Genomic DNA, 27,979 nt, shown 5'->3' with positions numbered 1-27,979 from the left:
GGGCGCTGTCTTAACACTTTGGTCCAAAATCTCCCATAGGTGTTTAATTGGGTTGAGATCTGGTGACTGCGAAGGTCAAAGCATATGATCCACATCATTTTTGTACTCATAAAATCATTCAGTGCCCCCTCATGCCCTGTGGATGAAGGCATTGTTATCCTGAAAGAGATCACTCCTATTCCTACTGCCTTCATGTTGCTAACAAGTCTCTCATGTGGTACCTTATGGTACCCAAATGCTTTTTGGCAAGCTAAGTATATAATATCATAAGCCTTGTTATCGTCAAAACACTTGGTAGCTACCTTCAAAGAATACCAGAAGGTATTGACCTTCCCTTGCGAAAACCACACTGGCTATACTTTAGGATGTTGCTATTTTCAAGAAACACCTCTAACTTGTCTTTGATGATAGATTCCTGTATTTTACATGTGATACAAGTTAAACTGACAGGTCTGTAGTTTCCTGGATCAGGAATATTGGATATTGGTATTATATTACCTTGCTTCCAGTCCTCATGTATGTCTCCAGTTTTCTAAAGACTGCCTAGATATACCTGCCAGTCGTTTAAAAATGATTTCCCCTAACTCTTTGAGTACCATTCGGTATATGCCTTCAGGGCCTGCAGCCTTATTTGTCTTCAGTTTATGTAATTTATCCAGTACTTCTTTATACTTTATCTCAATAAGACATTCTGGGTACTGAATATGCCTTCCAGTCTTTTAGTAACCTCTTCTCTAGTAAAACTCTCAACCAAATACCTGTTTAAGGCATCAGCAATATCTTTATTCTTACAAAGCAATGCTCCTTCTTTCCTGATGCACTGGACAACCTCCTTCCCTTTAGTTTTTCTACTACAGTATTGAAAGACAGGTTTAGGATTACTTTTTGCATCTTGGGCAAGTCACCTTTCACAGAGCCTCTTAGCTTCCAGTTGTTCTTTTTTAACCTTATCACGCATATTACAATATTCAATCTTATTACTCTCAGTGCTGTTGTTTTTATCTCATTAAAAACGTTTTAAACGTACAAAAATGCCAAGTTACTCACACTTACAAAGCACTGTCTATAAGTAATTCATTCAAACTGGCTAAATCTAGGCCTGCCATTGAAAGTATTGATATCAAAATGACGACAAGTTACTGTACTACAAACAATATAGGCTTGCCTCACAGAAATGAAAGAAGCTGTATTCCAAAGCAATGCAATCCAATGTCTCCTAAATTGTTTCAAGTTCATTTCATTTGTGTCCAGTGGGACATGCTAAAATCAAGTTTGGTTAAAATCAAAAGCTGTTTTGACACAGCTGTCTAGGTGTTTTATGCACAAGAATAGTTATTAAGGATTCAATAAATGAAATGGCAGCATTCTGACAATCGTAGCTTCCAAAGTTGGGGATGATTCTATTTCATTCAATAAATGTATTTTATAGACTTGCCGTGTAGACTTACCCGATGGTACTATATCAGGATTAATTTAATCATATTTCGGTTATATGACTCCAAAATAATGTTTTAGCTCACAGGCAAAGTTAAAACATTATCTATGTTTCTAGCGGATCTAGCTGGTTGATGCAGACCCGCCTCTGGCATGAGTAGCATGCATAGATACAATTGTGTACCTGTTGTGGCACAAGTGTACAGGCGAGTGAGTACAGGGTGCAGATATCCTGAGTTCTATGTGTATGTTAGGACTTTAAAACTTCTGGGTGTGCAGTGGTAAGAGTCAAAGAGGAATGCCAGGCTAAAGTGAATACAATTTATGATACAGTACGCTCAATGTTGGCAATATACAATGGTGCAAAATGTGTGTGTAGTGGAATGCCAATACGCGAATGGCACGCAAGAGGTTGTATTGACGAGTCTCCTCCAACCATTCCACTTTTTCCCTTATATACCCATACCCCATATAAACCCTAAAGTCATCAAGTAAAGACACAATAATAACAAAACAGTACATCAGTGATCTTGCTTGCGCTATCTCTGTAAGCCTATTACACTGGGTTAACCTTTGTAGCTGGCTGGGCACTAACCCATAGGTATCAAGATCTTTAGTCAGCACCCACTATACCACACCACCAAAGCACCAACTTATTCCTCATGACATCAGCTTTCCAACAATACCAAACTAGATTACACTGCTGTATTATGGAGAACCTAAGGTTTACATAATGCTGATCCAGGGGGAATTTTGCAAATGAGCACTGAGATCTCTTTATCAAAACCTGTGGACACCCTGTCTGCACAGTAAACACAGTCTGCTTTCCTTTGGAGGTCTGATAAGGGGCACACTTCTGTAAACCACCCTACAAACTGAATTAACGTTCCTGAATCCTCAACCCTGGTGGCTAATAAAACAGAAAATAGAAAGGATTAGGATCTGCTCTGCCTGGTGTCTGGAGGCTGAGGTGAATGTCTGTTCCTGCAGGTGGAGACTATTGGAGATGCCTATATGGTGGTGGGTGGGGTGCCCGTTCCGGTGAGCACCCATGCTGAGCGAGTAGCTAACTTTGCCCTGGGCATGCGCATTGCTGCCCGAGAAGTGGCCAGCCCCATCACTGGGCAACCAATTCAGGTATACCATTAACACTAAGAACAGCATTCATGCAGAATATTAATGTGCCCAAAATAAACCATTTACATTTGAATGGATGTTCATCAGGTCAATACTGCTAACCTTCCAAATATTTTAGGTGTTCCAAGTTATATACATGTTTGCTAAATTCTGGAAAAAAAGAGCACTTGTGATAAACTTGTACAGGAATACTTTTTGTTCATACAGATTTGTCTTTTCAATCTATATGTATAGATATTTGCACCGATGGATTTGTTTGTTCATTCATTCTTCACACTGTAGAATTGCATGTCCGCCATAGGGTGGCGGCGAACCCATTATAACCTTGAATTGAGTACAGCACTCCCTCTCGTATGTTATTGCTGACCGCCACAGCACTTTTCAAACTATTAAACAACTTGTGACTTCTATAATATAGCTAAATACAAGTATCCACGTGAACATTGCAGTTTGTGCAACAACTAGCTGGCGGGAACGACCCATGTTACCATTTACATTACATTACAGGCATTTAGCAGACGCTCTTATCGAGAGTGACTTATCCAAAGCGACTTACACAACTTTTACATACATTTTACTTGTCCGTGATATTAAGGTGTCAGTGTTATCAGTGATGGCAGCATGACAAAAAACACTGTTTACCTCATTACAATGTGGTGATATGCAGTGGTTCTGATTTAGAATCCAGCGACAATGCAGATGTTATCGTGAATGAATTGTAAGGTTGTGAGGTGTAATTAACACCGTTAAGCAAATAATGTGTTTTCTAGTTAACTAAGCATGATGTTCATCATGATGAACTAAGCTGGATTGTTAGCTACCTGACTAACAACAGCCTCTTTGCTGTAACTATCTGACAGTTGCTCATATTCAGCTAAATGAAAACATAATTATAGCATAGCTAGCAAGCAATCTCAGTTTTGAATATCGTTGTTACCTATGTTGATCATAACAACGACATTTATAGATTTGTAATGTTAAATACTAACTAGCTAGCTAGCTAGCTGAGTTTTAAATGTTATAAGTTGACTTGTCAGTTTCTGTATTTTTGCTGGTTTATGCACCAGATGGCTCTGTGATCTGATAATGTTACATGTCACTTCTCACAAGAACAAGGTTCATCCCCTGAAATTTATGTATAGGTGTAACATCTTCATCATTGTTAGTTGTTTCAGGCAGCGTAATGGGAAGCTCTTGCAGTGTTGTTCATTACAGCAACTCATTCATACTGAGTGGTGAACACATACGAGTGATGGCTGACTTTATGGCTTTATATTAAGTGTGAACAAAGTGCTGGTACAAACATTGGTGAATCAGCTGTAGTAAAGTTCTAAGAATCAGCCGTGTGTACATACATATGTGTGCATGGTGCAACATTGAGTTGCACCGCAACCTGAGAACCCTCGTGAAACCTATGTGACAATGATGGAAAAAATCCTAGTGGAAGCGCTGGTGTCGATATTGTGTGTAAGATTTGGTTGGGAGCCTGTGTTGTGTGTGTATGACTCAAGTGGGTGTCTATATCATGTTTATAAAATTTCAGTGGATGTCTATGTTGCATGTGAAAGATTAGGGTTGGTCTCCACACTGGGCCGGTGCTGGCAGGGGTCGTGGGGGAGAAGATGCCACGATACTGTCTATTTGGAGACACAGTGAACACAGCGTCCCGCATGGAGAGTCATGGAGTCCCAGACCACATACACCTGAGCCCCACAACATACAGGTAATGAACACACACCTTCACCTGAGCACACATACAGGTACCCTGCACACACCTTAACCTCAGCATACACGCGTTTTCTCTTCAGCATATGGACACACATACTTAAGTTTTCTCTTCAGCATATGAAATGCTTGTTCAATTGAATTTAGATCATATGAATGTATCTGTGAAGAACTGTCCAGCTTTTTGCTCTGAAAAACATGTTGCTTTAGTAGTATGTTTGGGGTCATTGTTTTGCTGTAGGATGAAGCCTCATCCAATGAGTTTGTAGGCGATTTGGAATTCATTCTGTTACTGCTATCATCAGTTACATCATCAATTAAGACAAGTGGCTGATACATCCTTGCCTGCATTCTGAAGACTGTTTTTGAGTCAAGGTTTTCTTCATTTTGGTGTAAGGATGTGTAAGTATACACGTTTGTGGCCTCTGGCTTCCTGACCACATGATTTTTTGGTCAACCAAGGTATAATTAAGTGCCTGTCCCCTTCAATTCAATTCTATTTTGTTTGTATCGTGCTTTCTACAGAGAACTATCACAAATACACTTTACAGAGTAGCAAGACAAGAGACAGAGCAAAAAGAGCAAACAGCAAACACCAGGCTTGAACCCCCAAATAGCAAGTACGTAAGGTAAAAATACTCCCAGTTGGGAGAAAGCCCTCAAACGGCGGCGAGAAAAAACTCCGCAGTGGGAAGAAAACTCGAGAGGAACCCGGCTATAGAGGTGGAGCCCATCCTCCACTGACCAGACAGCAAATAAAATGGGTTAAGCAGGTTACAGCTGAGGTGAAAGCTAACCGGAATATACCAAATGGCATAGTTCAGAATAGTGTGGTTTAGAGGAGCTGGATGATGGATCTGGTGTTCCAGACAGCGTCAAGGCATGGGCAGAGGAAAAAAGGGCTGAAGCAGTCCATGACCATGGAGCAAAGGACAGGACTTGTGTGATTCTGTGGATTCAGGCCTTCCTCTTGTGACCTTGCAATAAACTCTCTGCTTCATCAAATGGCATCAGCTTGGGGCAAGAAACACCCCCTTTTTGGAAATAGGGAACCTGATTTAACAGGCTTAACCATTAAAGCAGTAATCAATGGTTTATCTATCCATATTTATTGACTGCTCCAATACCACAAGCCAATCAAATATTTGTGCGCCCAAAAATAATCCACCAACCAGATTCCAGTAAACACACGGGGGATTCCGTTGCGTCAGTGACTTTTTAAGCATTGTAGCAGAACCAGGGGTGCGGGGTTTCCACGTCACAAGTTGAATAACTAAAACACACAAACAAAGTATAATTAAACAAGGAAAGTTTATTGGAGGAAACTCACAAAGGGGAAGGGGGGAAATCAGGCAACCAGTCCCATCCGTATCCGTATTCCGTGTCCGTAATCCAAAGTCCAAATCCAAAGCAGAGTTCTCAAACAAAACAAGTCGATACACAAGCGGGTAGTCAGGCAGTCCAGGTCACAACAGTAATTCAATCGGTTATTCGCAATGCTCTCTCTCTCTCTCTCTCTCTCTCTCTCTCTCTCTCCTCACCAAACGCGTTTCCCTCACGGTACTTTGCCTCATGTTACATTACCTCATGTTTCGGCTCTCGCTTTATCCCCGAGCCTTGAGTGCGTAATGACCGACCGGTGCGTCTGATTATTGCCGGACCTCCTTCTGTGGTTCGGGGGTGGAGCCAACGTGCTGCCAGGTACCTGTCCTCCACTACCAATCCCCGCACCTCTCCCCACCGTCTGTCACAGCATAAAAACTCACCAAAAAGCTTAAGATCTGGGTGCTCTGAGGGGGGTTCTGAGGGGCTCTGAGGGTTAAGATACTTACCTACCTGACCAGACACCACAAAGGAAACCGACACTTCGCTGCACGCCCCAAAGCACCTTGCCTGACTAACAAGACAGAGTTGGCGTGCTACCATCCACAATGTTTTGAGGAACAAGTATCAACATACTTTTCCTCCGTACCTGCCTTTCCGCCAGACCCAAGTGGAAGATTTGTGCACATCCCAAGTCAGCTCGACTGGAACCTATCGCAACCCCCACTTCAAAGAGGTTTCCCAGGAGTCCCTGCACGCCTGCCAAGGACCTTGGACTAGCCGACGAGCTGATGCATCACCTAACAGAATTAAAGACTGGCCTCCCTTTTTATTTTTGTTAAGTATTGAAAGGCATTTTATTTAATGCTGACATCTAACCATAGGATAGCATAAAACTTGTATTGCCTGATTAAGTCATTTTACTGCTGTTTGTTGTTTTAAAAAAAAAAAAATTTTGTTGTTAATGCGCATATTGGTCTGGAATAGAAAATTCCCTGACCTTATTGTTTTATATAAATTAAACTTCACTTAATGAGACTGATTAATGTGGCAGGGCTTGGTTTGCGTAAGGAATTCAGGGCAATTAGAGGACCACACCTACTGGTTAAATAAGCACACACCTGTATTATGTTATGAATCAGTCCAGGATTTAAAAGTGTGCTTCTTTACACAGTAGGCGTCGAAGACTGGGGATCCCCCACGACGGCGAGAGAGAGCACATACCGACCGACAAAAGCGACAATTTCATATAATTTATTTTGTCTTTGTTGTTTTATTTTAATGTTTTTGCCCAGATCCTGTGAGGGTGACAGGCAAAGGTTTTTCCGTTTGTGTTTATAACTGAATACGCACTCTCTCGCTACTCGAAATAAAAGCTGGTTATCCAGAATTTACGCATCTCCCTGTGTCCAGCTCTTCTGCCCCTACCAGGGTAGTCACGACATGTGACAATTAAATTAACTAACCACGTAATATAGAGTAGCTTCTCACTAACCCATAATATGAATTAACATTTGTTAAGTGGTAGTACTCAGCAGCATGCACAGACATTTTGAGGGGCAGGGGCTCAAGCCAAGAAAAATCCCCCTGACATCGGCACACTACATCATGACATTGTATGAAATCTTACTCTCTCACACATGCACACACACACACATACACACACAGACTTGTGCGTAAGTGTCACGTCAACGTGTTAATATTAGTGTCATGTCACTCACGTGACAAGAGCAGCTGCTGTCCCCATTGCCCTATCTTCTGACATGCTATTTTTATAATGACTACAGTGATTTAATTAGGTTTAATAACAGTAATCATAATTATAACAATAACAGCAGCAACAACACATGCACTCTGCTCCTGCCGAATGTCTGAAGATAATCAGGTGTGGGCTTGGTTAGTACTTGGATGGGAGACCACCAGGGAATACTGAGTTGCTGTTGGAAGTGGTGTTGGTGGGCCAGCAGGGGGCAATCTTCCCTCTGGTCAAATAAACCCCAATGCCCCAGTCAGGGCTGGATCATGGTTCCGTGAGGCCCCTGGGCACATGTCTTTTGGAGGCCCCCCGCCCCCGCCCCGCCCCGCCCCCAACAACAATATTAAATGATAACCACTAAACAGTGTGCTAATGTGTAACAACACCACAATGTGCATTTAGCATACTTGTTCATTTGGGCTAGCTAATAAGCTCTCAATGAGGTTTTTATACCCACGGCCACAGCATCCCATGTTTTGAACAAATAATAGTTTTGAACTAATAGCACTAATAGTTAGCTAGCTAGTAGCTTTCACTTAAGCATCATGACTGGCATGCTGTTTCAACATTTATTCAACCCACTGTAGCTAGCTACCCATTTATCTTATACCCCTTTCACACAGATGACCCGTGAACAAATGCCACCTAACTAACTAGTTAAGTTGTGTGCCACCTAACTAGTTAGACAGCTAAGTTTTAGGCCGATAGTTAGTGAACTAGCTGGCTTTTTAGTGCACCTAATTTGGTTGTAAGGGCAGCTAGCTGGCAAAAATGGCAGCTAGCTAACTCAGTGGCATAGGTTTTGTTTGAACATTAGGGGGACACATTAAGCGGAGGGTCTGGGGGTCTGGGGATCCTCCACCTGGAGATTTTGAGCGTCAAACACTTAATTTCCTGCATTCTGGTGAATTTTTATGCGCCAATGTGTGCCTTTTCTGCATCAATTTATGGTGGAAATGCTTCTTTCATGTTTTTATTGGGGGGGGACAAATGCACGTGTTCTAAATATTGAGGGGGACGTATCCTCTGCGTCCCCCCCAAAATCTACGCCTATGAGCTATCTAATTTCTGTTAACAAGCTTAATCATATGGGCAGCTACCTAGGGAAAATGGGCAGCTAGCTAAAATAAAAGGATAGCTAGTTACGGTAAGTCAAATAACAAACGGCTTGCCATAATACGATGCCCTTCAAACTGTCCTGTTATGCAGAATGAACTGACTTGTTGGTGAATATTGTATCATGCCACAGCATATTGTAGCGTGCCAACCAATGGCTGAGTTGTACAGTACTGTACTCTCCGAGAGGCTCTCGTTTTAAGCATGCACCGTATGTACCAAGGGGCCCAGGTGTTGCACTAGATGTATGCACCGAGGGGCCTGGGGGCCCTAGTGGTCAACTCACGCTGTAAGCACCCATGGGCCTGGGGGCCCTAGTGATCAGCTCACGCTTTAAGCACCGAGGGGCCTCACATTGTAAGCGCTGTGGGGCCCGGGGGCCCTCACACTTTAAATGCCAAGGGGCACATGGGGCCCTGGTGGTCAGATCATGCTTTAAGCCCCAGGGGCCTAGGGGCCCTAGTGGTCAGCTCACTCTTTAAATGCCAAGGAGCCTGGAGGCCCTCACACTGTAAGCGCTGAAGGGCCCAGGGGCCCTCACACTGTAAGCGCTGAGGGGCCCAGGGGCCCTCACATTGTAAGCAGCGAGGGGTCAGGGGGGCCCTAGTGGTGAGCTCACATTTTAAACACCAAGGGGCCCAGGGACCCTTACATTGTAAGCGCTGAGGAGTCTGGGGGGCCCTAGTGTTTAGCTCATGCTATAAGCACCCCAAGGCCCCGGGGCACTGGCCCCACTGGCCCGGTCCATAATCCAGCCATGGCCCCAGTGCAGTGACGGGGACACTGTGCTGTAGGAGATGTTGTCTCACGGTCCTGACTCACTGTGGTCATTAAAGATCCCATGACACTTATCGCTAAGAGTAGGGGGTTCCCCGGTGTCCTGGCTAAATCCCAGATCTGGCTCTCGCAAACTTGCCACCAAAACCATCCCCAGATTTAATTGACTAAATAAATGTTCTCTCCCTCTCCACCTTCGTTATTGTGTGGTGAGCTTTCTGGCGCAAAAATGGCTGCTGTGCATCACCCAGGTGGGTGCTACACATTGGTGGTGGGTGAGGTGAGTTCCCCTTCACTGTAAAGCAATTTGAGCATTCGGAAAAGTGCTATATAAATGGAAGGATATTCTAATATTCTATATATATATATATATTCTATGGAAAATTTAGAGTCTCCAATAAGCCTTCCTGCATGTCTTTGGACTGTGGGATGAAACTGGAGTACCCGAAGGAAACCCACGCGGACACGGGAAGAACATGCAAACTCTGGTATACGGTGTATATATATATCTCATAAAAAACATTATTAACGTACAAAAATGCCAAGTTACTCACACATACAAAGCACTGTCTATAACTCATTCATTCAAATTGGCAAAATCTCAGCCTGCCATTAAAAGTATTGATATCAAAATGATGGCAGGTTACTGTACTACAAACTATATAGGCTATCTTGCCTCACTGAAATTAAAGAAGCTGTATTCCAAAGCAGTGTTTCCTAAATTGTTTCTAGTCACTTGGCCCTGTGTGTATAAGCATACGGTACATGGACAGGCCAAACATATGTGTGGATTGGTTTGTAAGAGGCAAGATTGATTGAATAGGCCTTAATATGTCCAATTTGTATCGGTATGTATGCATTTAGCTGCCCAGCCTTTCTGTTGTGTGAATGATTGTATGTTTCTTGGTGTAAATGTCTGTTCATAAATGTGAATGTAACACGATGCGAGGGAAATGTCGCCATGGGGATAATGAAGTATTCTATGTATGTTTGCACAATATTTATTGTACATGCAGTATTTATTGTAAGTAGCAAATGTACAAGAACTTGTACATTTAGTAAAATCAAGTTGACAACCAACTATAAAAATGTTTTCTGGAGGAATATGCTTCCTGTAGGTATTCACCAGCACTTTTGTACATTAATTTAAATGTATTGCATAAGGCAATTAGAGGCATTTAACACTTTGATGTGACACAAAGTTTGAATGACATTGTAAAATGGTAAGATTAAAAAATACCAGGCCAAGTGACTTGAAACTATTTAGGAAACATTGGGTAGCATTGCTTTGGAATACAGCTTCTTTGATTTTGGTGAGGCAAGATAGCCTATATTGTTTGTAGTACAGTAACTTGGCGTTATTTTGATATCAATACTTTTAATGACATGCCTAGATTTCGCAAGTTTGAATGAATGAGTTATAGAGAGTGCTTTGTATGTGTGAGTAACTTGGCATTTTTGTACGTTGAAAACGTGTTTTTTATGAAATATCATTTCTTTTTGCAAAGTGTTTGTTATGAGAAAGTGAGAATGGTAATTCACATAAATGTAGACTGTGAGAAGTATGCGTACACATACATACATGCAAACAAACATACAGCGTAGGCAGTCCTGGATGTAGACTGGTTTGATTTGGAGGCAGAGCAAGATTTTGGGGTTGCCAAGTTGTGAAAAACTGAGTTTGAATATCTTTAGCCTAGGTGTATGTAAACTTTTGTATAGCAAAGTGAAAGTGCTAAATGGTACACGTTCATCAGACTACACAAATTCACACAAGGACAGCCATAATCCACAACCGTTTCTTAAAGGGATACTTTGCAATTTTACACCCAGGTCCGCACATTTCATGTTGCAATATATTTATTTTGGCAAGTCAATTAGGGCATCTACTTTGTTCACATCAGAGGTCATTTTAAAACAATCAATTAGAGACAGATTTATTTCAGCTTTATTTCACTATATCAGAATTTCAGTGGGTCAAAAGTTTACATACACCAAGTTGACTGTCTCTTTAAACACTCTGGAAGACTCCTGAAATTGATGTAATTACTTTTTAGAAGCTTCTGATCAGCCAATTGTCGTAATTAGGAGTTAATTGGGAGTTAACTGGCACCTGTGGCTGTATGTAAAGGCCTACCTTTAAAGCCATTGCCTTTTTTGCCCTTGATACCATAGGAAAATCCAAGCAACTCAGCCAAGACCTCAGAAAAAAAATTGTGGACCTCAAAAGTCTGGTTCCTCCTTTGGAGCAATTTCCAAACAACTGAAGGTACCACGAGTATCTGTATGAACAATTGTATGCAAATATAAAAATCTTGGAACCACACAGACACAGCATCGTTAAGGAAGGAGGCACAAATTAACTTCCTGGGCTGAACAAACTGTGGTCCGAAAGGTTCAACTGAACGCCAAGACAACAACTAAGGTACTGGTGAAGGAGTTGGAGGCATCAGGTACCAAAGCATCTACATCCACCATTAAGAGAATCCTACATCGCCATGGCCTGAAAGGCTGTCGCGCAAGGAAGAAGCTCCTATACTAAGACCGGCATAAAAAAGTCAGAATGAACTTTGCAGGTGATCACCAGGATGAAGACCTAGCCTTTTGGAGGAGTGTTCTCAGGTCAGATGAAACAAAAATTTTACTGTTTGGCCATAATGATCAGCGCTATGTATGGAGGACAAAGGGTGAGGCTTTTAATCCGAAGAACTCCATCCTAACTGTGAAGCAAGGGGGTGGCAGCATCATGTTGTGGGGGTGTTTTGCTGGAAAAGGGACTGGTGCACTTCAGAAAATAGATGGCATCATGAGGAAGGCGGTTTATCTAGAAATACTGAAGCAACACCTCAAAACATCAGCTAGAAAGTTAAAACTTGGTCACAACTGGGTCTTCCAGCAGAACAATGAACTTAAGCATACCTTCAAAGTTGTAACAAAATGGCTTAAAGACAACAAAGTAAAGTATTGGAGTAGCCATCACAAAGCCATGACCTGAAACCCCCCCCCCCCCTTTCATGACACTTGTTACATGTTGCCCCATCCCAGCACTTTTTTTGGTAATTTGTATTTGTCCTAATACTGTAGCTTATTCTTCTGCCTAGTTGGCTTTGCAGAGGTTAGGTCAGAATAGTGTTCACTGTGAACTGTGTTCTTGGCTAGAAATAGCTGTACAAAATAAGTATTGTACCTTTGGATAAAAGCGTCTGCCAAGTAAATGTAATGTAATGTAATGTAATGAATCCCATAGAAAATTTGTGGACTGAACTGAAAAAGCATATCTGAGCAAGGAGGCCCACAAACCCTACTGACTTGCACCAGCTCTGTCAGGAGGAATGGGCAAAAAATCCAACAAAGTATTGTGAGAAGCTTGTGGAAGGCTACCCCAAGCATTTGATGCAAGTTAAGCAATTAAAGGGCAATGCCACCAAATACTAACAATGTAACAATGTATGTAAACTTAGTATTTGGTGGCATTGCTCTTTGACAGTTATTTGTCTACAGATTTCACCTCTGTTAGAAATAGGAGTTAACTTCCATGTTTTTGTTTTAGCTGAGCTTCATTACCTCCAAACATACTCATTATGAAGACCATGAGACGATGAATCTTTTGATATAATATAGCGAACATCTGTGGACATTCGAAGGTTGCTTGTCTGCTGTTACCATCTGAGGAATTTGAACCTTGCATCTGGGCCTACTGTTTGGTGTGCCTAGGGTCTTACATTTTTGTCTTCCATTTTTACTTTTTCATCCCTGGCTTTTTGGAAAATTCATCTGTCTTTTGGTTTTTCTGGGAGAAACAAGCTGTGATTTGGCATTTTCCTTCATTAATTTCCTTTGTGACTGTAACCTGTCCATGTCTGTAATATTCGCTATTTGTTTGGTTGCTGGCCTTCATGTTTAGATTTGACATTTTCGCTTGTGACTTTCGTTGGTCAGAGATTGAAAAGGGTAGGGGGTGCAGACTGCCCAGAATGAAGCTGTCAAGGCTTCCTATAATAGTGTGAACACCAATTAAATCTTTTTAAAGCAAAATTTTAGTACAGGTGGCTCGGGACAGTGGGTGGTGAAGGAAGGGGAGAGGAAGCGTAGAAGTTATAATCTGAAATGTCTCCGGTTAAATGCTAGAAGTATAAAAAATACATTTTTGTAACTTGAGGCTGCTATGAATAGTGGGGGCTGTGACATATTTGGGAATACAGAGACATGACTTGGGGAGGAGGATGGGTATGAATATCACATAGAGGGGTACAAACTCATTAGGAAGAACAGATCCAGTAGGAGAGGTGGGTGTGTAGCTCTCAATGAAAAATAAAGTTTTAATGTGCCAGAAATTCCAGAAATTGACCAGCACATGCCAAGTGAGGACATTTGGATTAAACTAAATTGGAATGTGCTCTATTTGAAAAAGATTTGGGAGTAATGGTTGATAAACGCCTTTAAGGTTCTAGGCACTGTGCTGTAGTAGTAATAAAAGGCCAGCAGAATTCTGGGATATATAGCCAAACATATTAAGTATAAATCCAAGCAAATTATATTCATTTTATACAATACATTTGTTAGACCACACTTGGAGCATTGTGTGCAGTTCTGGGGACTGTACTACATGAAAGATGTACAGGCTCTGGAAAAGGTTCAGAGAAGAGCAACCAGGCCAGCTTGACACTTGATGCTATGCTACCTAGTGTTTCAACTCCGAAAGGCCAGCTTGACACTTGACACTTGAGGCTAAGCTAACTAGCGTGTCCGCTCCATAAGACAATCTTGACACTTAAACTGAGCTACCTAGTGTGTCAGCTCCATAACGGCCACCTTGACACTTAACGCTAAGCTCCTTGCCGAGTCAGACATCCGTGTTTAATTTTAGAGACTCTGTGATTATACTTGATCATTTCATAGGACTATAGAACTATAGGAGTGGCTAACTATAGGATTGACTAAAGATACATTTTAAGCCTACACTTAAAGACAGAGAGTGTCTCTGAAGCCCTCACATAAGTAGTGAGATTGTTCCATAAGACAGGAGCTCTTTGAGCAAAGGCTCTACCGCCTACTGTAATTTTAAAAATGCATGGAATTTTTACAGAACCAGCATCTTGTGAACAAAGTAATCTTTGAGGAGAGTAAGGAAAAAGTAACTAAGATAGTCAGGGGCTAAACTGTTTAGAGCTTTATACGTTAACAGCAGGATTTCATAGTTGATTCTATATTTGACAGGCAGCCAGTGAAGAGATGTAAACACTGCACTGATATGTTCCCATGGCTTAGCTCTAGTAAGGATTCTAGTAGTTGCATTCTGTACAAGTTGTCGATGTTTCAATGCCGAGACAATAAAATGTTACAGTAATCAAGTCGAGAGGATACAAATGCATGATTTTTCAGCATCCTGGGGGGAAAACATCTTCCTTAATTTAGAAAATGGAGGAGCTACTACAAGCTTATCAGTTTTATCAGAATTCAACATAAGAAAATGTATGACCTCTAACTTGGCTATTGGATCAACTTCACCTAGTTTAAAAGATACATAAAGGTGCATGTCATCTGCATAGCAGTGGTAGTTAACACCATGTCTGATTATGATGCCCCCATGAGGGAGCATGTACAAGGAATAAAGCAAGGGACCCAACTCAGATCCTTTGGGTACTCCCAGGTTAACCCTGCCCAAGCACCCTGTCGTCAAAGCTAATCCTGGTTCCTTTGACTGTCTTGTATCCATCTGCCTGCTGACTCTGTTCTTTTGTGATATGGACTTCAGCAAAGGCAATATCTTCTGCCAAATCCTTCTGCAGGGATTCAATATTTTTGGAGTAAGTCCCATCCTCTTTCTTGCAGGGCATTCTTGAAGATTACATCCACAGGAAGATGAGGAACTCGACCAAGCATTAAATAGAATTGGAGAAAGCCTGTTGTTTCATGGGCTGTGCGGTTGTATAAAAATGTCAGATGTGGAGCATGTGTTGCCAGCTTTGTTTGGAGCATGGAGGTAGGGCTATAATCATATTGCCTAGCGTCCAATTAAAATGCTAAGTGGTGCTGTTTTCCACTGGGTGAGAAGCGGTCCTATGCGACCTATACGTGATGGACTTAGCAGTCTGATCAGGACACTGCAAAGCATGGGCAAGCTTAGTAAATTGATCTGTAATCACAAGCACATCCACAATTTTATTATTTTAATCTTCAGCACAGCAGAAGTCAATGCAGTGGTCTTTATGGTTACCAGCCACACACACCCCTCAGGCTCTGGACTTTTCCCAATGACACAACAAGCACAGGACCTCACATGTTCCCTCACATCTGTCCCAGAAGAATCTCTGGTGGATAAGATGCAGTGTTCTGAACTAGCCCTGATGGTCAACATCATCAACCTCTGATGACCTCTTTCTTCAAAGAAGGTGGCACAGTGTACTGGTATCTCTTACGCTTCGTCAGTGGGTCTTTAGATACAGAATCCCATTATCAATAGTCAGTTCATCCCATTGCTTAAGAAGCTTGGCCACTTTCTTTGGCTCTCTTGCTTTTTCGTGCCTGGATGGTCTACAGTGTCGATCTACAACATGGCTCTGGCTAGCACAGTGTCTTTCATCTGCTACATCCTCAAGTCATCCTGAGAGTAAGAAGATAATTGCCCAGTGTCTGACTGGCACTGCATGTGATTTGCTTGTGAGACAGCTCTTGATCTTGTCCAAGTCTCCCAATCTACAAAGCTTTGTAAGACTCACTGGACATACCTCCAGCCTTAACAATGGATCTCACTCTGCCTTTCATTTTACTGCTTACTGCATTTTACTGCAAATTTTCACTTGCGCTGGATGATCGGAACATATCTTGGACTGTGCTGCAGGCTCGCTTCTCTGACTCTGTAAGGTTCCCTTGTTAGGTGGTGGCTGATTCTACATGCTGCAAATGGTTCTCTGCTCAAGGCATCAGCAACTGTGTTCCTAGGGCTCGTACATACTTGATGTCGAACTCATAGGCTGCGAGCTTCACCACCCACCGTTGCTCAAATGCATCTAATCATGGGTTTGTCAGAATGTACATGAGTGAATTGTCTGTCCAAGGGAAAAACCTGTGCCCCTTCAACCAGTGGCTGAATTTATCACAGATAGCTCATTCGAGAGCCAAGAACTTCGATGAGCAGTTCGCAATGAGTCTCTGATGACGTCACTTTTCCAACAATACATTATTACGTTGTATTATGGAGGACCTAAAGTTCACATAATGCTGATCCAATCGGATGTTTTGAAACTGAGCACAATCTCTTAATTACACTTGCTGATTCCGTCAGCACAGTTAATAATCTTTTCCTTTGACACTCTGATAAAAAGCAGACTCCTGTGAACTGCCCTACAACAGGACTGAGCAAAGATTCTACCCACCACTATTGTCACCGACTGTGGGAAAACGGACAAGAGCAGTGTGCACAATGAACTTAGCTACCAAAAAACACCATAAGAGGGCGTCAAAAGAACAGCACCTCATTTGTCTAGTTGAAAACATTAGACCATTACTCCCTTGAGGATAATAATATGTAATATTTGGCAAACTTGTGCAGGTACTTTTTTCCTCCTGCTACATATGCATAATTATTTTCTAAAAAATCATCAAAAAAATCAGCTCCAGCAGTAGAAATTGTGATCCCTCATAGTGATCACTGATCCCTCGATGTATTGTCGATTGACACAATCCTATACCCGGTTATTCCATCTAGGTGTTTGGTGAAAACCTGGCTAGATTTTGTTTAAATGTGAAAGTTTTCTAGCTGGCTAGGACATAGCCAGACTATATCCAGGTAAAAACTGAGATGAATTAGGGCTAAATTCAGCTAACCTTTTAACTCTCAAAACATTTCTCAACCTAGATTTCCACCCCTCTAGACATTAAGACTCCATCTACATTTGGACCCTATGTCACTCTCATTTCTCTTCTGTCCAATTGCATTAAAATAGAGACGGGCCATGATTCTGCCATTAGCTTCCACTGGAAATAAAGAAGATGGAAGAGAATTAATTGTTACAGTTTCTACCCACTCAAGTTGTAAGATTTCACAAATTGTGACAACCATGACAACATTGTGGAAACATTTCTTAAATTTTTTGGTGAACTACCCCTTTAAGTATTCAGCCAGAATCTCAGACCGTAACATCTGTGTGTCCCACCAGAAATCAAGATTTGTCAGACCAAGCAACATTTTTTTTTCAGTCTTCATTGTCCAGTTTTTGCAATCATTTTCCCACTATATTCTCATCTTTCTGTTCCTCCTGTCCAATGGGTCATGGGTCATGCCGAGAAAAACGCTTGAATGTAAGCGTATGCAATATAGCACAACATGAATATGGGACTTTTGTGCTTCATGACATGCATGGGCTATTTCTGACATAATGTGTCTTGAACCCCTAATTGCATTTCTGGCACTTTATTTCTACATAAATTGAAAAGTAAACTAATCTAAGCAAGTATTGTAAATGGTGAAAGTGCTTCATTTTAAGCAATTTTCCAAGTCTCTGTGATGTTCACATCTATAAAGCTTTTAAACTTTTCAGTCAGAATGAGCCAAAATCCCAAAGGAATGTTTACAGCACCTAGTTGAATCCATACCAAGACAAATTCAGGCTCTCCTGGAGGTGAAAGGGGGTCATACCCAGTAATAGATAGGAGTACTTAAGAAATTGGCCACTGGGTGTATTTTAATTGAGACAGCTTCAGAAGGCTAATGAAGGATCTACCCCCAGTGCACCTTCTTTTATCTGTATTGTCAGCAAGGTGAAGATTAATTGAAATATGTTTAATTTTACAAACCCTGGAGCTTTAATCGATAACACCCGTGTTTCATGTTTGGCACTCTGAATATTGAACACAAGTGTATCAACAGTTAAAACACCTCAACTTATCCAACATGCAAATTTTTATTTAATTTGGTAATTATTATCAATGATATAAATTATTAAGTTGCCAAATTCATTGATAGGCAGAGAAAACTGTTGGATCAACCTTTATCAAAATGTACTAATCTAAACCAGATTAAAATTAAAAAATGTATTAAATTAGAACAAATATTCACATCTAATCGAAAGACGATGTTCAATTACCTTGTGTTCGGTATTCAGAGTGCCAGACGTCCATCGAGGGTGTTAATGCTTAAAAATGCTGGGTTCGGAAAATTAAACATATTTCAATTAATCCTCACCTTGCTGACAGGTTACAGACATGTGCACTCACACAAGAAATTAATGAAAGAAGATACTAGACCACAGCGTGTTTGTCCCAAAGTAATCCAAAATTCTAAAACCCAAAGGCAGCAGAATATTCTAAAAGAACAGAGATGAAATGTAGGATGCCAGACCTAGACGCAGGACTCAGATGCCCACTTCCAACTAACTGTTACATTAAATTACATTACAAACATTACAAACGCTGTTATCCAGAGCAAATTACTCAACTTTTTTTAAATAGCATTTTACATTGTATCCAATTATACTGCTGGATATATACTGAAGAAATTCAGGTTAAGTACCTTGCTAAAGGGTACAATGGCAGTGTCCTACTGGGGAATCGAACCTGTGACGTTTAGGTTACAAGACCAACTCCAAACAATTACAAACAATACAATAACTGTTACAAACATCTTCCAAGAGGAGGGGTGAGGGGCATGGACACCTCCTCTTACACACACACACACACACACACAGACACACACATCCTCACCTCAGATGGCTAACCCCCCTCCAGTTCCTCCTCTGTCTCATCTCCAGGCTATGCTGGCCAAGCGCTTCAAAGCTTCCAATGGCTGAGAATGGCCAAATAGTGAATTACATGTCTGACAATATTTTCTCCACACTGTATCAATACAGGTGTTGTTTCTGTCATAGTGCCCTGGAGGATAAAGGTTTTGACATCAGTGCGAGGGGGGAGATCCAGGTGAAGGGGAAAGGCCTGATGACCACATACTTTCTGCTCCAAAACTTGTGTATCTCTGAAGAACAAATCATGGGGAGATATGGACAGCCTTGTACCTACAGGGATAACCATCAGGAGGACCCAGAGAGCAAATCAGGTAAGAGGCAAATGGGGCAAAGATGGTTGAGGATGCAGTAATCATCATACTCCTGTAGGGGAAATATATATACTACTGTAATTATAGAATAGTGAGGAAATATATAAATGAATCAGGTCCATCTCAACAATCCTCATGCGTGGGTGCCAAGGAATTCAGTGGATATAAATATTGTTATAAACACTTTTCAGGGTTTCCTACAGAAATAACCGCAATGACCAGACACTCAGCGATTAAAAACTTAAATTAACTTCTGTACTTTCTGACCTCATGTCAACAGACAGAATTCACAAAAAAACTTCCACACAATAAAACCCCCAATGCAAAATGTACATATATAGAAGTACACATGTTTAAAAAAACAAAAATTTGCAGCCCCCATGGCTAGTTTGCTACTAGTGCATTGGTAACGAATTTGCTTATGGGACCATGAGAGGCACGGGTTCAAATGCCACCTTGGACTCAACCTCTTATTACTTTTTACACTGGCCTACTTGCTAACTAATAATTTTGATAAAACAATAAATAACTATTGCTTTTGAAACTTTGTGGAAACATATATTTCTGAAATCTATTCTCTATCTTTTCAACACTCTTCAAGACATTAAAGAAAGTCCCTTTTTGCCATGTTCTATTGTTTGCATCCTTCTGGGTAAAATCCACCCACACTTTAGAGTTTTGCTTTCAGCATTTTGACCGAGTTTAACATTAACAAGCCTACTAACGAGCAACACAGCAAATGTATCATGTAAGTACAGACAGCACCGAAATTAAACACGGAAACATGCTTTGTGATTTGGCCGTCTAGGTAACGTTGTCAGTCGTATGGGAACTGGCTAAGTGATAACAGCCCTCCTCAAATTCTGAAGCCCTTTTTCCCACTTTCTAAAGGGTGAACTACAATGCCCTGATACAAAAAGAACTTGAAAGCCCCACGCATCCCATTGTAAGTCAATGGTGAAGCCCATTGTAAGCCAAAAAAGAGGCCCATGTTCTCTGTGGAAATATAAAGTCAATACATTTTTATACAAAAAATGATGGTTTAACTAATTAATTTTTGAAAGTAATTATGCCAGTATTCTTAAATTTGAGTAAATTTCAGTGGATGAAATTTGGCTCCTCATATTACCATATGATCATATAAGGGAACTCCCCATCCTGGCTGCCTGGGGCATAGAGAAGAGTGCTTCAGTGGTAGGTGTAATGCTGCATCATCTGATTCGATCTCACCGTTCTATTACGTTGTCTGCTGCAATCTTCTTCTCTACAAATTAATCACTATCTACTTCTGTTGCTAGCTGGCTAGCTAATCCACCCATCTCTCTCCTTAACTACTGCAGTGCTAGAAAACATCACAAGCTACCATAATATAATATTAGCCCCTTTGCTGACTGATATTAAACATACAATTTCATACACTGAACTTGCTCTGGATTTTAAGGTTTATGGTGTTATGTGCAGATTTCCATTGCCTCAAGGGAGAATGGTCCAGTGGCTACAGCACCCCAGGGGTCAAATGTAGAAAAACAGAAAAATAATAATGTGTAAATCTGAGGGCACTTTATTCTCCAATAAAAAAAAAATCTCTTCTGGGGTTTTTTGAATAAGGTAGTGAGTGCCGTTTTTTTCTCTCCTTTCCTTTTTTTAGTGACATTTTGTATGCTGTAGAATTCTAAGTTCCACAGGACGCACTTGGCTTGCCACAGGAATTTCTACCTATGGACTTATCTACCATATTATTTTAGTTGCCACACCTCCCAAAGTGGTCTTATGCACTCGGCTTGCCACAGGAATTTCTACCTATGGACTTTTCTACCATATTATTATAGCAGCCACATCTCACAAGGTGGTCTTATGCCCCCAGTCCACCACAGGACTTCCTACCTGTGGACTTATTTACCATATAGCCAGAACCCCATTCTGGTCTTATGCCCCCGCCTATAGAACTTTTTATCACAACACACATGCCCATAATGCTTTTTAATCATGCTTCAATAACAACAAACCATCAGATAAATACAATTTAAAAGGGTTATTGGGTTACTCTCATCTTAATAACAGAATAAGTGGAATTTTCCAAAAATCTATTGAGGGTGATATTTTAAATTTACTCATCTTTCCTCGGGTTCTGTAGTCAAAATTAGAGAGTGCTTCCAATCCCACTGCTGCCACCAAAAGTAACTGTAGGCATTTCTTAACAAATATTATGGTGTTGAAGATAAAGATAACAAATTACAGAATCAGGAGCTCCTTTTTATAATTTAAAGGGGAATTGCACTTTATGACACTTCTGGGCTCATTTTCATACCTACCAGGAGTTTTGTGTGCATCCTAGATGGTTTTTAGGTTGCTTGCTTCAATATTTAGATATTTGTAGATTTTTGATTCCCGTGTGAGCAAAAAATATTGAAATTATTTACACAACATTACTATTTACATTTTTTTTGAATATCGTGATTGTCATTAATACCGGTACAGTGGTTACTGGTTTTGTTTGATGTATTTGCCTCTGCGGCAGAGGTTCTGCTGGCCAGAGGGAAATGCTTGCAGGGTTCTGATAGTAAGGGGCAGCAGAGTGTAATTTTTCCTCATAAGGACAGCTTCCACCATTCTGCATTGTACTTGACGTCACGCCGCGTTGCATTTTGGGGTGATTCGCTATCTTAAGATGAAAGCTTAGCTCTGTGATTTTAAGATGACATTAGTATTTGGGAAAAATAAAACCCTAATACCAGCTAATATTGGGCTGATATCAGCAAAGAAGTCATTCAAACTCGTTTTGGCAATTTTTCAGAAAACACATTTTCATGTCATAAATGCTACTCAAATAACAACATATAAATACCTAACTTGTCAGAAAATAACAGCAGCTTTCTTCAATACGATTTATTATCTGCTTCCCTCTTCCTGGGTAATCACTCTAGTTGCAGAGGGAGGTGACTGCTGGCAGTGTATTCACGGGTGTTCCACGCACAAACATTAAAACAAAATTGGCATCTGGGCTCACTCGAACAGGTCATTTGGCTTTGTTTACGAGCATTTGTGAATGCACCTAACACTGCACTGAAGTCAATTGGGTCATTATGAAAAATCTAACCTCATTGAAAGTATTCTTACACATTTTGCACATGTTATAATAAAAAATCACTGTGAAATGTTTTACATGTCATTATACATTAATGCTTTCATATATTCAGGTGTCCTAAAATGTTAAGCTGTCCTAAGGAACTACAGCAAATTCAGAAACATAATGTCAGTAAAAAAGAAAATTTTAAAAAACGGGCCTTGCTATCTTATTCAAAATAACCCCTGATTTTTTTTTGGTGAATGAAGCGTCCTTAGATTTCTACATTAATATTTTTTTACATTTGACCCCTGGGGTGCTGTAGCCTCTGGACCCTTCTTTCTCCCTGGAAAAAATGGAAATCTGAACATAACCCCATAAACTTCAGTTTATGTAATTGTATGATTAATATCAGTCAGCAACACAAGTAACCAATTGATTCTTGTTTTTCGATTTCTGTCTTTAAAATGAACTTCGAACACCCATTAATTTCTTGCTTTTTAATTTTGGTTCCTGAAATAGAAAACGATTGGCCAAAAAGTTCACGGATCCTTTCCCACCAATGATAGTTTGCATGCCGAGGGAAGCAGCTAATATTTAACATCGTATTAGGAAACAACTGTTATTTTATGGAAAGTCAGCGATTTATATATTGTTATTTGATTATACTGTAGCAATTATGCCATTATGGATTAAAAATAAACTGTCAAACTCTGTTTTATGAAAGTCGCCAAAACAGGTTTGACCTCTCAAGGGATTTGTATCATCGCACACTTGTAGTTGGTTGGGAACTGGGAATCGAAAAGACCCATCTCCTCTTCATCGTAATTCTTTTAAAAAAAAGCACCCATTTGTAAAACTAAAAGGGTGAACAAAGATCTCCAAATGAAATTTATTTAAGATCATTTAACTTGCTTTCTTGCACATCTTTGAGCAAACAGAACATTTAAAAAATAATGAAACAATAGGCCCTAGGCTATGTTGTAAAACTATTTTCTTGAAATAAAGTACTCAGCTGGATCAATTCCAGCAGTTTTATTTCTAAATTATATTGTTTGTTTTACAGTACATAGGCAATTTATTTAGATTATTATTATTATTTACGATTTATTACCATTTTAAAATCATTGCATACATGAAAACACATAAAGACAGCCACAGACCAAAACACGCCTGGTGACAATAGTCCAGTCAACTCTTTTGTGAGAGAAGTGTGAAGTCATTTTTGTTTGTTTAATCACCATAGTTACCGTGCTCATACTCAAAACGGACAGGATGATTGATTGCTGAAAGAATTGTGCTGTTTCACTTTTAGCTGCATTTTTAGATGCTAAACCCACATTTAGGTTAGGGAACTACAGGCGCACAATTGTAAAGCGTCACATGCCCAACATTTTAAGCAGGGGCGTGAAAATGCGTCCACCTCTGCACTGCACTGTCCTGTAACTGACCTGCCAGTTTTGGGTCTCTTTCCTTGGTTGTTAAATCACCTTGGATTTCTACATTAACTTCAATAGGCAGCAAGCGCTTTTGCCCTGAAGCATGCGCAGTAGAGGCGGTTTCCCCGATACTTCCTAGGCTTCACCGCCTGGCCTCTCCTACCCTCTCCAGTTCTTATGTACCCTCTATGGTCTGCGCACATCTTTGCCAGTCTCTCTCAAAGATGCCTCAAAAAAGGAATTTTTTCACACATCAAAATGTTAAATAATAATTGTTTATTTTAATAATTCAGTCATTTCAAAAAATGTCCATTCCCCTATTCGGTAAACAAGGAACTAGACGCTGTCCGGACATAAACGACTATGGGCAATTTGCCTTGAAGAAATTCTCATTTAAAACAATTAATTTCGCATTAAAAACAAACACAAAACCAAAACCTACTATACAGACCAATCTGGTGTGTGCTTATAATAAATGCATGTGATAAATGTTGTTTCTTCTTCATTAATCATTTGGTATAGGACTGAATTGCATGTCAATGCAATCCTCAAATGACGACAGCAGCAGTGAACAAAAAGTTACATTTACACCGTGTTACATTTATGATGCATTACATTTATACCGACTCTCCCCTATATCCCAAGTGAAACTAACAGGGATAACGTTAGACTGTGCTCAAAACTATCTGACTATTGTTAAGTTTCAGTCTGACCACAAAGTTTATTGAATAAAGGCTGCTTCATACTTTCCGCGTCTGCGTATCCGCGAGGGTCCGCTTTGGTCCTCGTGACGCAAATGTCGTCATCCGCCCATGTCTGGAGGGTCCGCGCGGAACCCTATGCGGACGTCCGTGCGCAGCCCAAAATCTGTGACCGCACGGACTGTACGCATAGCAAGCATGCCGACTGCGCATGCTCCAGATAACAAAATTTTATGGATGCCTGTTTTGAAGAGAGTTGTGCGAGGAGATCTGCCGTTACCCACATTTATATTGTCTATCTGGGCATTCATAAAAATATTCTTTCACCACTCAAAAATCATATTCCGTCATAGCAACAAGACAAACCCGACAATAGCCCTAAGATATGCCAATACAGCAGTGAAAACGCTGCTGACTGAATAACAAAATAAACGAGACAAAGTTTTTTTAAATGATACCATGTCATTCTACAGTCAATATCTGGGATTAAATATTGAATAAATATACAAGCTTCCCATTGGTTTTACGCGTAGAAATGTCCCTTTTGAGACTGAGTGGTCATATATTGTCTTGGACAATCCGTTTGTGAAATACATGCACATTTGTGATGCCTGGATACCTTCCAAAATAGCTGTGCGTAATACCACACCTGTTGTTTACGGCGTTGTCGCCCTTTTTAGTACAGTCTGGCTTGATTGGCAATTCATTTATTCAGTAGGTGAGAGTATAAGCTTTCTAACGATGAATAGTATGTCTAATTTTGCTTTTGGAATAGCGTTTTATAGGTCAGCGTAACTGAAAATTTTCTTATCGCATTCACTTACACATTCACTCTGTGGTAATGGAACTGGAATGGATTGTAGATCGCGAAATGCGCATGCGTGGAACACCAGACCGACGCGGACCTTCAATTGTAGTATGAATGGAACCGGGTGTGCGTCCTCGCGACCGGTACAAGTCCGCAGCTGTCCGCGGGCGCAGAACGCAGAAAGTATGAAGCAGCCTTAACCGTTTATAGACGTACATGTCATTCAAATACACACAAAAATGTTATGGGTAACAAGCATGTCCATATTTTCAGCTTATCTTTAAAATGTATTTTTCTCTCCTTTCTTGTTAAAATAAGAGCAGCGGTAACACTGTTCTAGTTTGCTTGTGAGTCCCACAGTTGAAGTGTTAACTGGCAGATATGGGTTTGAGAGCTCACATTTGCTACCTGGTGGTGGTTTTGCAAACAAAAGTAGTTCCTGTGGAAATACAAAGAGAACATATGTTAATTTGCCACTGCCGGGAAAATCTCTCGCGGCAGAAGCACCAAATGAAACCAGTAACCACTGTATATTGTGACATCTTTACTTGAATTATTATGGTTACTGTGGCCTGTTGTTTATAAAAACTACAATTAATCCCACTGTTCTGGACAATTTTATAAACTGGGTCTCTACATCTGGTCACCTGATCATCCCATCTATATTTGGTTGACTGTGCAACCCCAAGCATTCTATTCCTATCTTAAACACCCATATCATCAAAATAAATGAAATTTGCTATCTCTGCTGGACTTCTTGGACAATTAAAATGTGTGAAAACACATATTAACAGACCCCATGTGAAATTTACTGTGAATTGAAATCATTGCCAAAGCTGTGACTTTATGGTCAGTGAAAAACAGTTTTTTAAAAATATAGTGAATTCACAGAAGCAAATGGACAAGCGTTCTCTCTGTGCCTCACACAGATGCCAAGGAGACAGACAGCAGCAGAGAGGAGGGAGCTTTAACAGGGGAGAAGGCCCTGGTCTCGACACCGTCCTTAGAGGCTGACCTCAACCCTGAGGCCATGAGCTCCAGGCTCTGCATGCTGCTGTGACATGCAAACAGCCTACATTCTGCCAGCGATGAACCTGCTCCGTTCTTGCCCTGGCAGTATTTCTAATATAACGTGTGCACATCATGAATAGTGAAAGATGCATCATGAGTAGCTGACAAAATACCTCTATTTAAAAATTGTTGAATGTTAAAATGTTAAAGATTGGAAGGTTTTCCACAGCAATACTTTTTGCACAGAATGTTTCTTTTTTCTTTTTAATGAAACATTACAGGATTATAAATCAATCCACAGGCACATTTAACATAAAATATAAGGTTAATTTTTCTGTGTTTTAATGCATTTTTCTTTTCATTTCTTTACATCAGTTTACCCTGCTACTATTACACACACAGTTACAGACAAATAAAATATTCAAGCTCAAGCAAAGGAACCATGTGTATGTCAAACAAACAAACAGTAAAAACTGACCAGTAGGGATAGTGAATTTAATTGTCTGAAGTGTAACATTGCGCTAACATAAGGCCCCTCAGGAGCATTGCTCCTTCCACCAGTGTATCTACCTGACCATTAAGTCATCAACTTCCACAACGCTGTTGGCCATCTGGTGGGCCACCAAGCAGCTCTGTAAAGGTTTCATCTGCACCTGCTGGCTGTGCCTTTATGTGCCTTATGGATGGGTCCGCCACCTCATTATATCTTCTTAAACATCTTATCCTGTCATCCCCCACCCACCCACAACTCCAGGTTGCTTGCAAGCACTGCACCCTACATTTATGTGCTAATGGTGTCATGAGATCCACTGGATAGAAACGGACTGATAATGCTTACACACCAAGGGGAGTCTGTCACCCATTGGGCCCTGACAAATCTCCACAGCAGCTAGCTAAAAATCCCTGCCATTTCTTTTTTCTTTTGAAAAACTTCCTCACATTTAAATGAGAATACAAGATTGAAAATATTGTAAGCATGCTTTCTCTGGCAGTTGTTCTGGACTAATGTTTCCTGATGCACTGTAGACTTGAGTTGGAATGATCTTTTTTTTTACAAGTATACATTGTGATTGTGTGATTGTAATGTACCCTTAATGTAATGTCTGCTAAATTAACATAATAGTACATAAATAACAGTCTTCATGTAGCATATACACCATATATGAATATGATTAATCTGAGTAGTATGACCACAATAATTGTAATTAGTGCCTATGGTTTTCTTGGTTGGTGTCTGTTATATCATCAACGATACTGCAGTTTTAGTCTTATCATCTGCTTTCAGCTTAATAATGCAATCTTTGCATCTTCTGTTTAGCATAATTTCTAATAATAATACCATAGACTTAGACTTAAGGTGAGGCAAAATGTATATGCACACTTTGTATTATTGTACATTTAGACATATAGTTTCAAGTAAATTTCCTGTGAAAAAATAAAACTATTTACCTCAATGGTAACTTCATTTTTATTACTTTATCATTCACACTGGAGATTTTGTCCTCCATTAAAAAATTGCTTTGTCTTTTTTTTTTCAGAACAAGCAAAGGGCCATTCTGTCCATGCAAATATACTGCATATACAAAAAGAGCACAGTGCACAAAGGAATTGTGTACCTGCAAATACAAAATAGGGTT

At 40.4% G+C, this 27,979-nt stretch overlaps 1 protein-coding gene across 1 annotated transcript in view; it reads left to right on the top strand.

The window, feature by feature from the left end:
- gucy1b2 (guanylate cyclase 1, soluble, beta 2) overlaps positions 1-27,754 on the top strand; it is a 104,605-nt gene extending 76,851 nt beyond the window's left edge. The window contains exons 12-15 of the mRNA XM_064329908.1: positions 2,425-2,571; positions 4,140-4,294; positions 19,135-19,319; positions 26,261-27,754. Coding sequence (XP_064185978.1) covers positions 2,425-2,571; positions 4,140-4,294; positions 19,135-19,319; positions 26,261-26,391 — 618 coding nt within the window. The 3' untranslated portion in view covers positions 26,392-27,754. The remainder of the gene's footprint in view (positions 1-2,424; positions 2,572-4,139; positions 4,295-19,134; positions 19,320-26,260) is intronic.
- The last annotated feature ends 225 nt before the right edge of the window (positions 27,755-27,979 follow it).

The sequence above is a fragment of the Anguilla rostrata genome, chromosome 3 (assembly GCF_018555375.3).
Source record: "Anguilla rostrata isolate EN2019 chromosome 3, ASM1855537v3, whole genome shotgun sequence".
Lineage (NCBI taxonomy): Eukaryota > Metazoa > Chordata > Actinopteri > Anguilliformes > Anguillidae > Anguilla > Anguilla rostrata.
Note: the sequence above shows the minus strand (reverse complement) of the source record. Positions and strands in the feature narration are given on the sequence as shown.